The sequence below is a fragment of the Balaenoptera musculus genome, chromosome 7 (genome assembly GCF_009873245.2).
Source record: "Balaenoptera musculus isolate JJ_BM4_2016_0621 chromosome 7, mBalMus1.pri.v3, whole genome shotgun sequence".
In the NCBI taxonomy this organism is placed as follows: Eukaryota; Metazoa; Chordata; class Mammalia; order Artiodactyla; family Balaenopteridae; genus Balaenoptera; species Balaenoptera musculus.
Window position 1 is genome coordinate 86,413,381 of NC_045791.1, and position 16,160 is coordinate 86,429,540.

A 16,160-nucleotide genomic window follows, 5' to 3' on the forward strand; every position below is an offset into this window, starting at 1 on the left:
GTTTGGGATGACAGTCTCTTACAGGATGATGAACTTTCTTGATCCTTCCGATAAGGTTCTCCTAGGCCCCGCCCTGCTGCTTCATTAACTTGCATATAATATAAGGCATCATATTTTTCTTCAGTGTGATACCTTCCTCTCATAGTTGCCCCCCATACACCTTCCCAGACCCCCAGTTAAACTTTTATAATTCCCCAGAGAAAACCTGCACTTACTGGAGGAAGGGCAGGGCCTTCCCAGAGAGGAACTAGATGAACGGATTGCTCGGGAGGAGTTCAGAAGACCCCGGGAGTCACTGCTGAACATCTGCACCGAGTTCTACAAGCACTGCGGGCCCAGGCTGAAGATCTTGCAAAACCTGGCTGGGGAACCGCGGGTCACTGCCCTGGAGTTGTTGGACGTGAAGTCCCACATGAGGTACTGTCCTCATTTTCTCTGCCCCTGAGTGTGCACACAGCTTGGGCTGGATGTCTGGAGGGAGTTGGGGGGGGGGGCGGTGTGTGTGGGGGGGATAAATGTGGGACAGGATAAAAACTTGAAACTGGCTGAAATTGATTGGTCTCCTGTAGCTTGGATGCACATCAAACAGGGCCCTCTGGGAAAATAGATGTTAAGTCCATGGAAAAGGATCTTAGCATGGACAGGGGGAAATGTTCTTAAAGACAGAAAAGCCCAGTTGATATATTTGCTCCTTAATCAAAGAGAGAGAAAAGGAATTGCATCACCTGAATTCATAGGGAAGTGGCTTTCTTCCACAGGCTCTTTACCACCCAAATTCTAATTTTTTTTTTTTAAAGATTTATTGATTGATTGATTGATTGATTGATTGCTATGTTGGGTCTTCGTTTCTGTGCGAGGGCTTTCTCTAGTTGTGGCGAGCAGGGGCCACTCTTCATCGCGGTGCGCGGGCCTCTCACTATCGTGGCCTCTTGTTGCGGAGCACAGGCTCCAGATGCGCAGGCTCAGTAGTTGTGGCTCACGGGCCCAGCTGCTCCGCGGCATGTGGGATCTTCCCAGACCAGGGCTCGAACCCGTGTCCCCTGCATTGGCAGGCGGACTCTCAACCACTGCGCCACCAGGGAAGCCCCCAAATTCTAATTTTTCACAAGAATCCAATGTCTCCTCTCTCTTATTTTACACAAAAAAATGCACAGCTCCTTTCTGCTTGAGGACTTGCTCTGCCGCTACACTATCTGAGGACTCAGTGAGGGGCCTGCAGGGAAGGAGCAGTTTTAACTCGGAGCCACAGTTTGGTTGAGTCTGAGATCCCTTTTACACATATTGTGCATGATAGCCTTCCAATGTTTCAAAAAAGTGTCCTGGTAAAAATTCTGCACTAGATGAGACCAGTCATCATTTAAAAATTTGTACTCCTGGTATGTCAGGGAGAGCCCCCAGAATTATATCTCTGTGCACTCATGTTTCCTTCTTCTTAAGGAGATGTCATTTCACTTGTTGCTTCAAACTATAAAGGCTGTGTCTGTATTTTCAGATTCTTAAAAGGAACATGATTCCAGATGATCTTCTATTTAGATTTGTAACAGTTTTTAAAGCATCATAAAAATGCCTTGAAAGGAAAATTCCATTGGTAACAAAATATTCACTTGGAAAGTTTAGTATATCTGTAAAACTAAAGGTAGGCTTAAGTTCTAGCCTTTCAGAAATAACATTGCAATTTGGCAGAACACACCAATTTCCTGATTATCGTCTCTTTTTTTTCTTAAAATGATTCCTCGAAAAATTTAGAAAGTACTACGTGAGGGAAAATGAGAAGCCAGAAATGTATGGAGAACACAGGCTCTTTATCCTCCAGACTGATTTCACATTCTCTCAGTTGCTGGCACACACCCAGAACTCTAGAGCGTCACATGTGTTCACACTCCCTGCTGTGCTGTGATGGGGAAGAGCTTATTTTGCACTAAGAATTTCAGCTCCTGCACTGGGAATGGCGAGGAAAGTTTGAAGTGTTAGGCTTCTGTTGCCATAGTAACTCCGCGCTCCATTCAGGCCATCTCCCCTCCTTTCCTACTGATAATGGCTAGCTGACCTGAGTAATTGTACGTCACATTCCCAGAGTCAGAGAATCACTACTATCGACAGACATTTTGTGCGAGAAAGGGGAAAAGATTCCTAAAAGATGGGAGAGCGAGTGAAAAGGGTGGGGGGGAGATCATGATAATGGGTTAGTAACTGTCCTACGTATATCTGTATCTACACTCAAGGCATTTGGAGAGAGGGGAGAGCATGAGTTAGAGAGGCCTGGAGCTCCATCTAGAGGTCAAACCCTATTAAAGGCTGAATGAGCTCAAGGAGTTCAAATGATTAGCTCTGTGCCTGGCACAGATCTAGGGCTCAATAGATGCTAATGCTAATGAGAAAGATCCACATGCTGTCCTAGACACTGGGGATGTAAAATAAAGCCCTAGTCCTCAACATGATAACAGTTCAATACGTGAGGCACACATAAGAATACAGAATGCGGTGTTGCAAGCACTATATATCACACGTGTGTATTTATGTGTTTATTATTTTACCAAGTACTTGAGGCAACTCAGAAAATTATATGATGCAAAGGGTTACAATTTACAAACTAGAGAGTGGAAACAATGTGAGAAATTAGCAGGGAAATAATTTAGTTTATGATAAGATTAGCATGGGAAATCTACTTGATTTTATCATATTAGATACTATTGATGAACTGTAAATTTGACTTTGGGCTTCTGAGTTATCAAAACAACAGGGAGAAATGGCTGATTGTAAAATCATAGTGTCAATAAGATAAAACACACAACTAGGTTTTTTTGGTAAAGCAAAATCCCCTTTTTAAAATATGAAGACCAAGAAGTACCTCCTGGTTGAGGCATGTTAAAAGGAAAGAGCAGAGTGATGGGCAGCAACCTCACCAACATCCCACCACAGGTACAGGGCCAGTCTCACGTGACTGGATGCCTGGCGGTACTGAAAGCTGCAAAACGTCACAATGCAATTCAGCAAGAGTAACCTGTATGAGCACAGTTATTTCATGGCCTGGATCTATAGGAAGGTAGGCAGAATTTTTTAATGCCAGGGACTATTTAGATGACATCCCCTCTGTTCATGCTATTTCACACCAGCTCTCAATAAAAACGGACCCGTCGTGTTCTCTGGCCAGAGTTTGTTGAGTTCCACATGTTTTGACCCTACACCAAAGCAAAGGGTATAGTTAAGGTTTTCTTTTGTAAATTAAGTACACATTTGGCTGTATGTCAAAGTCAGAGCTAAATATATAAATTTTAGAATTGGGGACCTATAGGTAGAATTTAAAGTCCTAAGAATCGATAGTATCCATCAAGGAGAGAAGGTTGATTTTTTAGAAAAAAAAAGAAATGGGATGATATAAAAGAGGAGATAATTGCAAGAAGTACTCAATTTGAATCAAAGAGCCAAGAAGGAGTGCTGAGGCAATCTGTACCCCTGCATTTGCAGAAGTTTTGATTGGCTGCAAGGCTCTCAAGTAAAACAGTCTTGATTAGATAGAGTTTCTACCCTAAAGGAATTTATTACCTCATTTTCCCAGACCAAAGCTGCCAAAGCAGCAGAATAGCAGGATAGTAAGCTCTGCAAACTATTTTTTCTCTCTCTCCCCCCCTCCCACCTCTCTCCAACTCTCCCTCCTTCCTTTCTCCCCCTCTGTCTCTCCCTTATGTTCTCAAGATTATTCATGGGATAGTACAGCAAAGTCTGTATTAAAGGAAATTTTTGTTTTATGCTCGAAGCATATTCATTTTGTAACATGACCAGAGATGAGAGAAATTCAGTTAATAATCCATAAAATGACACAAATCCAACTCTAAGTATTGTTTTAAAGCTTGAAATAGATCAGTTATTTCTCTAGCATTTCTTAAGGTTACCTACAAAATAACAAGGGAAAAGAAATATGTGTATATACTAGATTTGTTGTGGTGGTCACTTCATGATGTATGTGAGTCAAATCATTGCGCTGTACACCTTGGACTTATACAGTGCTGTATGTCAATTATATCTCAATAAAACTGGGAGAAAAAGAAAAAACCCATTTAAAAAAGAAATATGTGTATATAGATATACTTTTATCTGTCAATCAAACGACCTGAAAAGTAAAGAATTATTTTCTGCATGGCACATTTGTGACAAAGAGATTAAACAGAAGAGTGTGAAGACTGTTTAAAATGATTTCTTTAAAACACACACACTCACACACAATTTCCAGAAGGACAATGTGTATGTTCAGTCTGGAGAGATTATGAGTGGGGATGAAGAGACAATGACTGTTGATAGTGAAGGGTTGCCATGGAGAAGATGGATTGAATTCATGCTTCCAGATGAAGCCTTGTAGGAAAAAATTGAGGGAATCTGGGGACCTAATATGAGGAGAGCTTTTCACAGTGTGGATGTCCAAAGATGGAATGAGCTGCCTTATGCAGTGGTGAATCCTCCATCCATGGCACTAGTCAGACAGAGCAATTGTAGAGCAATCCATGTGTTAGAGGGGCAAGGGCCTAGCTCTGATTCCTATACCAGAGTGCCTGTCAGAAGCACCTGGGGTGCTCTTAAACTGTAGTTCTTTTTAAGCATTTGTCCTGTCTCTCTTGGAGTAATCAAAAGGACTTCTTATTAAAATGCTATAGTTAATACATGAAAAAAAGGAACGATACAATATTACCATTGTACTACTTCTAATGAGTTGAGGAATCTGTGCAGTGATCACTAGTGGCCACTGACATCATGAAGAGTGACAACTAGGAATCACGTACGTCCTGAGGAAAGTACACATCGCCTGTGAAGGACACATACCAGAAAATCAAAACCTAATCTGATCTAGCCCCTGGATCTAACTATCAGTTGAATTAAATACAGGAAAAATAGGATAAATTAAATGACACCATGGAGATTCGATCAGCAAAATCCAGAGTGCAGGAAATGCTACAGGATCAACAGCTAATTCCTCCAACAAATAAATTACTAGATGTCAAAACAAGAGCAGAAGAGGGAGAACCTACAAATTGAAAAGACTTAAGAGTTATATCAACCAACTGAAATGTATGGGCCTTATTTTGTCCAGATTTGTTTTTTAAAACGTTTATTTACAAATTATGAGATAATGTGCCAGAATGTTCATAGTTTAGGGAGTCAGTGTGCTGGAAGGAGGGTGATTAGCATGATGCTGGGTGGGAAAATTCTCATGGTGGCTTTCTAAGCTTATTCTTTAAAAACAAAACAAAACATTTTAGGTTGGCAGAAATTGCACACTCCCTTCTGAAGTTGGCACCATACGACACCCAGACAATGGAGAGCCGTGGGCTTCGACGCTACATCATGGAGATGCTCCCCATCACCGACTGGACAGCCGAGGCAGTGAGGCCGGCCCTTATCCTCATTCTAAAGAGATTGGATAGGATGTTCAACAAAATTCATAAGATGCCTACTTTGAGGTGAGGAGGCCTCCTAGTCAGCTGTTGGTACTACAAGCTTCAAACTTCACGTTTGTCATTTTTGAAGGTGGTGGGTCAATCCGGAGTTGAATGAATGGCTCAAAAGTGTTCGGTTGGTTATATGTTAAGAGCTAATCAGGTATATGAATGCATAAGTAGCAGGGTCTCTATTTTGAGGAAATAACATATTCTTCAAAAATATATATTTATCTTGAAAAATCTATTCATTTCTTAGCTATCACATTTCTTATCTGACACACATAAGAAATTCAATGTGAATCCTTCAATTCCTTTTAAAATAAGGCAAGGTATGCCTTATAAATTAAACAACTAAGGAGAGAAGAAAAATTAACTTGATGTTCAAAAATGTGTATTTAACATAGTATTTTAGGTAGCAGTTTATAGAAATGCCAAGCTTTACAATAATCAGCGAAGCAGCAGCTAAAGAGCTCTCAGAGTTGATAACAAATACCTAATCTTCACCTTTTCACCTAATACAGGTGGTACTAAATCAATGTTATTGCCACTTGCTCTCCACTCAGTGGCCTGAAATATCAGTCAGTAGCCTTTCTGTGAGCAGATGTCTCCGAACCAGGCTACCTGGGGTTCTGAGCCCAGTTTGGAAACCTACAGCCACAGTGAGGAGATAGATCAATTGATAAATGCTAATAAACCCACTAGTTTGGAAATTTCCAGTTTGGGTTAGTGAGACCATTTTCCCTCCTATTAAACTAAACCCCAAATCAATGCAACTCTTGCCCAAGAATCTGTAGCACTTATTGTTCAATTTGTCAGAACTTTTCCAGGTTTTATACTGTGCTCTTCTTCATTTATGCAGCCATCAGAAGCTGTTGAATTTATTAAAAAGAAATTGAAAGATTTTATTCTAATAATTGACAGTTTGATCCTATATTCTTTTCTACCGTGATGATGGATGCCTATATGTTATTTCAAGGTTATTTATTTTAGTAGCATAGAAATGAGTATCCTTAAAGCACTCCTGTTTTCTTTAGTGGTCCCAGTGGAACATCCGTGCCTATTGGCAAATGGCCAGTCTTATAAGTCTCACAAGGGTGTGTCAAAATAACTTTTCTTCTAAAGATGTTAACATCTCCATAGGCTAACTCATTTGTCATATAACTAAACCCATTATAAAGAACAGCAGTTTCCTAAAAGTAGACTTCTGGATTCATTCATAGACTTGATTAATTGTAGGCAATTTTCTTGGTGTGCATGCTCTGAATTTGGGGTTGCCTTGGATTTAATTTCTTCAGGTGATCTCAGTTCAACAAGAGAAATGTTGACTGAACCTAACCTATGGGTTACTTGAGCATCAGGAATGTCAACATATCCTCATGTATGAACATTTCCATTTTGTCATTGTAGAGATTTCAATTTGGTAGGCAATGTAAGCTTAGAAATTATTTCCAGGAAATAGCGTTGATCTCAGGAAAGCCCAACTTGTTTATTTAGGGGGCCACAGAAACGACTCTTCAGTACTGAGACAATTACAGACCAGATTGTTTTCTATTACAGAAAATCTCATATTCATCTAATTGGGTTATGTATACCACCATTTATACTACCATAGAATGTAGCCCCAAAATATCATTTTTTAGGAGGCAAAGAAAGAACACTTTTTAAATAGACTGTTTTCCTCTAATGCCATCTTTTTGGCAAGAGTTAAGCCATATAAATCTAATTAGTTGCAGGCTGGTATAGAAGCTGATGAGATCAACTGTAGTTTGATAAAAACATTTCAGAAACACAGCCTATAGCCAAATTAGTTCTACTGTGAGTAATGACTCCTACAATGGGTTTCCTAAAATGGTAGTCTCATACCCTCTCTCATAGTTAAAACCAGGAAACTTGAAATGCCACCCATTCATCATCTCTGTTTTTTCTTCGATAGATTTTGTCTCATTAGTCGAGTGGGGCAGGAGTGCCTCTGCTACGTTTTCAGTATCCTCTTCCCTTCCTAATGTGCTCTGTACTTTTGGAACAACATGGGTAAACTTCCTCCCCTCTGAAGCATTTTGTTGTCTCAGACACCCATCCTGTCTTAGATGGCGTCAGAATCACTGTCTCATTCACTCGTTTCAGACAGTCTCCAGAAGGGAGCCACGCTGCTAATGGCTCCTATATTGTATTCCAGGCGACAGGTTGAGTGGGAGCCTGCCAGCAATTTGATTGAAGGGGTTTGTTTGACACTTCAGAGGCAGCCAATCATATCCTTCCTGCCTCACCTTAGGTCACTGATCAATGTCTGTGTCAATCTGGTGAGTAGCCAAGTGGCAATCTTATGAAACTTTACAAAATTTAACTCTGCTATTGACTTCTCTGAACTGAAGATTTACAGGTCAACCTACCTACCTACACACCTACCCATGAAAACAGACGGCTCAGGTGACACTGAAAATAGTGAGGTACATTTCAAGGTAGTGTGTGGGGAGATAAAGGGGCCCGTCCCTCTACAGATGGGATTTTGGTGTGCTGCTTCCCACGCGCTACTTTGACAATTGACCTCTTCAAGTTGCGCTGAGAGTTGAGGGCTGCCAGTTGGAGAGTGGGGTGGCGGGAGACTGCACAATTGGCTAGAAGTTGAAGTAGTCTGGGGTGGGGGAGATTAAAATGCAAAGAGGATTTTTTTTTAGTGCAAAATCACATTATGGGTTGGCCAGTCTAGGATTTACATGAAAACAAAAAAATTTTTATCAGTTATGTAATATCTAGAGTCTGGTCCTGACAAGGTTTTGTACAATGTGGAAACCGTGGTAGAGCATTTCATTGAATAGAATCTGCTGCTTAGCTAGTTGAGCAATAAATCCGTAGCTGGAATGCCTAGCGCAAGTAGAGCTCTTGCCATCATCATTGTTGTCAGTATTTACTCCATCAAAGAATGTTGACTGCATTCCTTTGAGTCCACAAGTAAGTATGTCCAGTCTCCTGCTTAGAATAATTTTGGGTTCATCTCTCATTATTTACATAGTTAGTTATAAGCAACATTCTACAAAACCTTGGCTGAATCCAGTGTAATCGTTTGATCTGACTCCAGACATTACATGCCTTCAAAAGAAGGCAACACGAACAGATTGAAAGTAACATGCCCAACCTTCAAATTTTTTATTATCATTATCATTATTATTATTATTATTATTGACTGAGACTCCCTTACTACAGTTGCATGAAATTGCAATAGTCAAGGCTGGTCATGTGCTCTGTTTGTATTTCAGGTGATGGGAGTGGTAGGACCCTCCAGTGTTGCTGATGGATTACCCCTTCTTCATCTCAGCCCTTATCTCTCACCACCTCTGCCCTTCAGCACAGCTGTTGTCCGGCTTGTAGCATTGCAGATACAGGTGTGACTGCCTTACCTGTTTGTCACGCTCATTACGTTGCTGGTTGAGGCACCTGATCATGGTGTTCTCTTTTATTTTTCTGCAAAGGCTGGGCAAAATCTGTGAAACAGAAGTGTAAACATCTCCAGACTTTTACAGTTTTGGAGCTTCAGCCCTGAGCTTGGTCCTAAAGTTGTGCTTCTGTAATTCTTCTTGAGATCTCAAAAATAGCAGAGTCGTTTAGTCCTGCCACAACCTCAGGAGCCGCTTCCGTCGTTTAAAACGTGTGTCAGTACCTTAGGAAAATAATGGTTCACAGATAATCAGCTCACAATTGTTAATTAAAAGAGGCAGTAATGTTCAAAGTCTGGTTTTAAATTATTTGCAGAAAGAATTGCAGTAAAAAAAATTTCACATATTATTACTAGACTTTGAATATCTTAATTTTCTTTAATGGTTGTGGGCTGAGTATTGCGGGTGCTTTTTAAAATCATTTTTCTCCCACTTCCTTTATTTCCTAAAATTAAAATAATCATTCCCAAAGCAAAAAAGTATAGAATGCCAATTTCCCTGCCTATTTCTGTGTGTCACCTAACTTTAAAGAGTGATAAATCACCAGAAAGCTCTCTGACCAATGGGAAGTATACAATGGCTGTAAATGGATAACCGACCCATCCATTATCTGACAACCAAGCTGATGGTCCATCATCCAGAGAATGGTTAGATGATGGAAAAGAGATTAAGCAAGCGCTGTGGCTACCAGACAGAAGGGAAATAAAGACATCCCTAAAGTGATACATTATGACAACACGTATACAGAGATCATTTATTTCTTTTTATATTGTCTATTGCTTTCTGGCTTGAAGAAGGTCTTATACAGGGGAGAGGATTTTTAAATAACTCCCCAATGGAGTAGGTGGCAAGTTCTCCTTTTCTTCCTTTTCTTTGGTTGCTAAAATACTTATTGGTGGACACATGGAGAAAATGAATGGGGAAATGCGGTTGTTTTTGTACCAGACTACAAGTATCATGATTTTTCATTTGATGTTCAAGATGTTGCTGTTTTTTAGGTATATAGCTCTCAATTATGTCAAACAAATGGTAAAGTATCAGTTTGGGGCGAATCTTGTATGCTGCACAGATGACAATTGAACTCCTAGTTTGCAGGAGCAGCCCTCAGGGAGTCCCCGTCTCCGCCATGCTGTGTAAAAACAAACAGACTGAATGGGTGAGGGGGTCAATTAATCTTTTTTTCTATTATTGCTGCACAGGCTTTAAAAGAAGATTTTCCTTTAAGCCATGTGATCTCCCCATTCACCAATCAAGAGCGAAGGGAGGGGATGCTTTTAAATCTGCTCATCCCATTTGTGCTCACAGTAGGATCTGGAAGCAAAGGTCTGATTAATTTAACTAAAGGAAATTTATCATTGTTGTTGTGTTTTCTTAAGTGTCAGGCTGTTATTTCTTCCTTTTCCCATGAAGGCCGTCATTGAAGTTGATCTGAATGATTTAAACAAGGTTATCTTAGGAAATAGAGTTTTTCTTTCTTTTCAGTTTAGCTGCCCTTGGTCAAGACTATCTCTGCTCCACTTAGAAGATACATCCTATTTAAAATCATTTCAGTACAGCAAAAATCAGGAGAGCATTGTTTCAATTAAGATAATGGTATTAACTGAAGTACAGTATGATGTGAATTGACAGAGAATGGACTGGATAACCTACTGACACTAGGTTTAGTGTAAATCCTGCCACTGTCACTAAATTCCAATATGTTTTCATTACTCTTACTTCTTGGGGGATTTTTTCTTTTAGGAAAAGTTTATCTCAAACGTAAAGACAGTGCATTATGAGTATTTGAGCAGAAAAAAAAAAAAAAAAGAAAGGAGATTGAAATGGTAAGCGGGAGATTTGGCTAAGAGCAGGGACCCTTGGGTGCTGACTACAGAGGAGACACCCAGTACCAGGAGCGCTGCTTCTGTCCATAGGAGAAGCTGTACTTGGTGGGGAAGGCACTCGAATTTCTAGGGCGTTCTAGTTTGGAATTGGAGAAAGAGCTGAATTTTTCTGTGTCTAATGTGGAAAGTCTAGCTTGTGACCTGCTTTTCTTTCCACTTCCTCCTTACAAACTCTGCCCAGCAGATAGCCCATGGCTGGAGCAGCCTGAGGTGCAGCTGCTACTGCAGACAGTCATTAATGTGCTGCTGCCTCCACGCATCATCAGCACGTCCAGGAGCAAGAACTTCATGTTGGAGAGCTCCCCCGCCCACTGCTCCACCCCCGGGGATGCGGGCAAAGACTTGCGCAGGGAAGGGCTGGCAGAGTCCACCAGCCAAGCAGCATACTTGGGTGGGTACTTCTCTCTAGATAGATAGATAGATAGATAGATAGATAGATAGATAGATAGATAGATAGATAGATAGAGAACTAGATAGAAAGATATAGATATATACACACACATATGTATACGTGTATATGTATATACGTATGTACTTATTTAGTTATGTTCCGCCTTGACTCAAAAAGTATTTTAAAAGACCTCAATCCAGAAAGTGTTTAGAGAAGCCACTTCAGCAAGTACCAAGCATCACCCTTGACTTCTCCCTCCCCAGTACCCTATCCCTGCTGTGACTTGGTGGAATACTAACAAGTATTTCACCATTCCATGTGACCCATGGAATACTAAGAGCTACTCCTTGACTAGAATGAACTAAGCTGGGGAGAAAAGACCACCGTTGCCACAGCACTGAGACTAAGGAGCACTGGCAACAGAAAATCTCAAAAGGAGGAAGCTGAAAAAATCTTGCCTGACATTTTTCAATTCACCAAAGCAGACCTTGGTGGGGAGTATAAGATGAAAGCAGACACAATGGTAAAAACAGGTCCTTCACGTCCTTGGAGTTTGGAGTGTGTGTGTGTGTGGTGGGGGGGTGTTTGGACTGCATTACTGAGGAATGTATTTGAAAATGATGTGATTGACAATGAGAATGAAAAAGGAAAAAAAAGAAACAAGGCTGCATGTGCGCAGGACCTGCCCATGTGGGGCATGGTTGCCAGAGGCATGAGGTTGTAGGGTTCAGATAAAATCTAGATTCTGGCACAGAGCCCTGCATGAGGTTTAGGACTGTACAGAGGATGGTGGGAAAAGAGGCCTTAGCATGTAAGACAGGGATAGGAGAAAACACTTAACGGGTAGCTATCTTCAGTTCTCTCCACTTTCTGCCTTTTCTTAAAAATTGAAGTATAGTTGATTTACAGTGTTGTGTTAGTTTCAGGTATGTAGCAAAGTTATTCAATCATACATACATACATATCTTTTTTTTCAGATTCTTTTCCCTTATAGGTTATTAAGAAATAGAGTATAGTTCCTTGTGCTATACAGTAGGTCCTTCCTTGTTATCTATTTTATGTATAGTAATTTGTATATGTTAATCCCAAACTCCTAATTCATCCCTCCCCCCTTCCCCTCTGGTAACCATAAGTTTGTTTTCTATGTCTTTGGGTCTATCTGTTTTGTATATAAGTTTATTTGTATCATTTCTTTAGATTCCACACATACAAGTGATATCATATGATATTTGTCTTTCTCTGTCTGACTTACTTCACTTAGTATGATAATCTCTAGGTCCATCCATGCTGCTGCAAATGGCATTATTTCATTCTTTTTATGGCTGAGTAATATTCCATTGTATAAATATACCGCATCTTCTTTATCCATTCATCTGTCAATGGACATTTAGGCTGCTTCTATGTCTTGCCTGTTGTAAGTAGTGCTGCTATGAACATTGGGGTGCATGTATCTTTTCGAATTATGGTTTTCTCCAGATATATGCCCAGTAGTGGGATTGCAGGATCATATGGTAGCTCTATTTTTAGTTTTTTAAGGAAACTCCATACTGTTCTCCATAGTGGCTGTACCAACTAACATTCCCACCAACAATGTAGGAGGGTTCCTTTTTTTCCACACCCTCTCCAGCATTTATTTGTAGTCTTTTTGATGATAGCCATTCCAACTGGTGTGAGGTGACACCTCGTAGTTTTGATTTGCATTTCGCTAATTAGCGATGTTGAGCATCTTTTCATGTACCTTTTGGTCATCTGTATGTCTTCTTTGGAGAAATGTCTATTTAGATCTTCTGCCCATTTTTTGATGGGGTGTTTTTTTTTTTTCTATTTTCTGCTTTTTTAATGAAGGTGAATCCTTTGATTACTTGGCCAGGCTGCTGGACCTCTATTTTAAATTTATTTTTACCTTTATTTTGAGCATTTAGTGTGCACTAACGAGTGTTTTCTATACTTTACATTATCATCACTTTGAATCCTCACAACAACTCTTAAGAAGTACATATTCTCACTTTAGGAAGGAAGAGGCTAAGCCCCAGAAAGGTTGAATAACTTACCTAAAGTCACACTGTCAATAAGTGGCAGAGCCAAATTTCAAATCGAATCCATCCAGCACCAGAATCCCTGAGCCCTTTGCTATCCTGTTTGTGTGTCGGGCTGTTGCTGGTGAAGGTGGAAAGCAGAAAGGCAGAAGCCCAAAGAAGGCCAACAGGCACATAACAGGTAGAAATGTCACCAGGATCAGGGTAGGGTTAGAGGAGTGTTGCTTTTTGTTCATATGTTTGTTATGATGAGGGAGAGGAATAGAGGTGAGTAGATGGGGAAGGAAGAATCTTACATCTCTCCCTGTGTTATATGACCTGGTTTTCCCCTGGAAGTGCCCTAAATAGATGATAAAGGTGTAGGTGGCTCCTGAGGGCTTTAGGGAATTGGATTTCTGTGTGTCTTCTAGATGCTAAGATGGGCCTTAAGACGTGATGAAGAAGGCCCAGGTTCCCTTGACTGCCCCATGGGAGACCCTGTGGGGAGAGCTGGGTGGTAGAGGAAGCCCTCACCATAATCTCTGACGTTTTTACAATATTCTGGTTTGTCCTGACACACTGTTTGGGAAATCTGCTTCCTGAAAATAAATTTAAAAATGTAGATTGTGACAAGGCTGCCAGAATCTGGAAGAAAAGAGATATTGTTAAAGAAATACAATACAGTTTAGCAAGAGACATCATAAGAGGTGGGGGAGGGAGGATAGTGTTTTCTTTTCTGGAAGGATTTACTGGTTACTCTGGCGAACAGTTTAGGGTGGAATCAGGAAGGGAGTAGGAAGGGGAAGGACTACTTTTTTTAACTTTATGCATTTCTGCATGGTTTTGATTTTGCTTTTATTAGCAAGAATATATTATTTCTAAGCTTAAAAGAAAAATATTTTAAAACACCCATGTTTTAGTTTCAGGTGTGAGTAATATGCTGGTATTACCATAAAGCCACTATGACAAAACTTTTAGAAAGCAAAATATTAGCCACACGTCATGTTTATACCACATTTCCCTTTCAATTCTGTGAACAGCTTTGGTTTGTATTTTCCAAAATAGTAGTTAAATGCACTTAAGAAAGATATATGTGTTCTCTTAATCAGAATCAAAGCATGTTTACCATAGAAATTTCTGTCTTGATGTCAGAACACTGTCATTCAGGAGTATGCTGAAGTTTTTGGAAACAGAGAGAGAGTTTAGACATTTAGAAATTTGATGCGTAAAAAGACTGTGGATGTGGGCAGCTGGATGTGGGCAGGGTTCCTCCGAAGCACAAGTCTGCAGGCTCACTTGTCTCTTTTCCTGGTGTGAAGCACTGAAGGTGATTCTCGTCTGCTTTGAGAGGCAGCTCGGCAGCCAGTGGTACTGGCTGAGCCTCCAGGTGAAGGAGATGGCCCTGCGGAAGGTCGGCGGCCTGGCCCTGTGGGACTTCCTCGACTTCATCGTGCGGACCCGCATCCCCATTTTCGTGCTCTTGCGCCCTTTCATCCAGTGCAAGGTGTGCTTCTCCTCCAGGAAGTGACAAGCCCCGTGAACGTGCTGCTTTCCAGATTAGGGCAGGATGACAGCAGCAGTCTCGGGGCATGTGCTATATAGCTAGTCAGGAGGACGTGTTAATACCATGCTTGACGAGAAATCAGCCCAAACAGGTATCCCAGAGGATAAAATTTCATGTTAGAAGTACCTTCACAGTAAGAGCTTAATTAACGTCAGTGAAACTTTGCCCTCTCCCCATTTACCAACCCCCCAAGAAACAAAGATTGACCAGATAGAATGATCTGAAGAATGGTCTCTTGTCTTCAGGGGCATGACTGAGATCTGATTTTAAATAAACATGGAAAAAATGAGATAGTTAAAGCATGTTTTTCCTCTGAGACCGTTAGTATTCATCTACTCTTTTATTCTTTTCATGCCTCGATTTCCGGGCGCTGTGATTCAAAACAACATATTGATTAAGCACTTCCTAAGCACTGTTCTAAGAACTCTGTATGCGTTACCTTATTTAATCTTCACCACCAACTATGAAATAGATAAAATAATTAGCTCATTTTACAGATGAGAAAATTGAGGACCTGAGAATCTATGCCTTCCTTTCAGCTTCTGGCCCAACCAGCAGAGAACCATGAAGAGCTTTCTGCCCGCCAACATATCGCTGACCAGCTGGAACGGCGTTTCATTCCACGCCCTCTGTGTAAGAGCTCCCTCATTGCTGAGTTCAACAGTGAACTAAAAATTCTAAAAGAGGCAGTTCACAGTGGATCAGGTAAGTATGCAAGGGGTATCTTCAATTTGTTTTACTCATGGAACTTACAACCTACAAAGAATGCCTCTTTTTCCAGGTCACTGCTCTTTTTGGAACCAAGTATGCATTAGCCATTTCGGTACAACTGGTAGATTTGACCCTGTGATCCTTGTCAACAACAAAACTAATCAAGGGGGGTATCATAAGAGTTTAATTTTATTCCTTTTCTGAATATTTTATTTTCAATCTTTATTTCAGTAGTTCAGCTTTTTCCTGAATATTTAGCTGGGGAAAAAAAACCCAACCCATTTAAATTCTTACCTTCATTTCCGTTTTGAAAAGGAGAAGGGAACTCACATTCATTGAGCATCTGTTATATGATAATTTCATAGCTGTTATTTCATTTAATCCACACAAATACCTGCAAGATGCATAACTGAAAGTCTGCTTATAGAATGAAGAAACTGAGACTCAATAGAGGTTAAATAACTTACACACAAAGACAGTGACACCAGTGAGGGGACTTAAAACTGGGTCTGTATGCTTGATGATAAAATTCACAAATTGGAGGGAGAGAGGGTTGAATAAAAACTTGCAGGCTAGTTTACATTATTCAAAGGATTTTCTTTGGGAATGCATTGTTTACTTTTATAATTATATTAATTGCAGGTCACTAAGGAAGGAAAATAAATCATTATCTGCCATTAGAGGGCAGTCATTACCCATAAGTAGAAGACTATCATCCATGTGGCTTTTTTTCTTT

At 40.4% G+C, this 16,160-nt stretch overlaps 1 protein-coding gene across 6 annotated transcripts in view; it reads left to right on the forward strand.

The window, feature by feature from the left end:
- UNC80 (unc-80 homolog, NALCN channel complex subunit) overlaps positions 1 to 16,160 on the forward strand; it is a 239,477-nt gene that overhangs the window by 201,891 nt on the left and 21,426 nt on the right. For 5 of the 6 annotated variants that reach the window (XM_036858465.1, XM_036858466.1, XM_036858469.1 and 2 more), the window contains 8 exons: positions 199 to 417; positions 5,250 to 5,450; positions 7,606 to 7,729; positions 8,684 to 8,809; positions 10,060 to 10,183; positions 10,928 to 11,134; positions 14,469 to 14,653; positions 15,253 to 15,418. In XM_036858465.1, coding sequence (XP_036714360.1) covers positions 199 to 417; positions 5,250 to 5,450; positions 7,606 to 7,729; positions 8,684 to 8,809; positions 10,060 to 10,183; positions 10,928 to 11,134; positions 14,469 to 14,653; positions 15,253 to 15,418 — 1,352 coding nt within the window. Of the gene's footprint in view, positions 1 to 198; positions 418 to 5,249; positions 5,451 to 7,553; positions 7,730 to 8,683; positions 8,810 to 10,059; positions 10,184 to 10,927; positions 11,135 to 14,468; positions 14,654 to 15,252; positions 15,419 to 16,160 lie in introns of those variants that run through there. The other variant, XM_036858470.1, reaches the window with a different exon arrangement.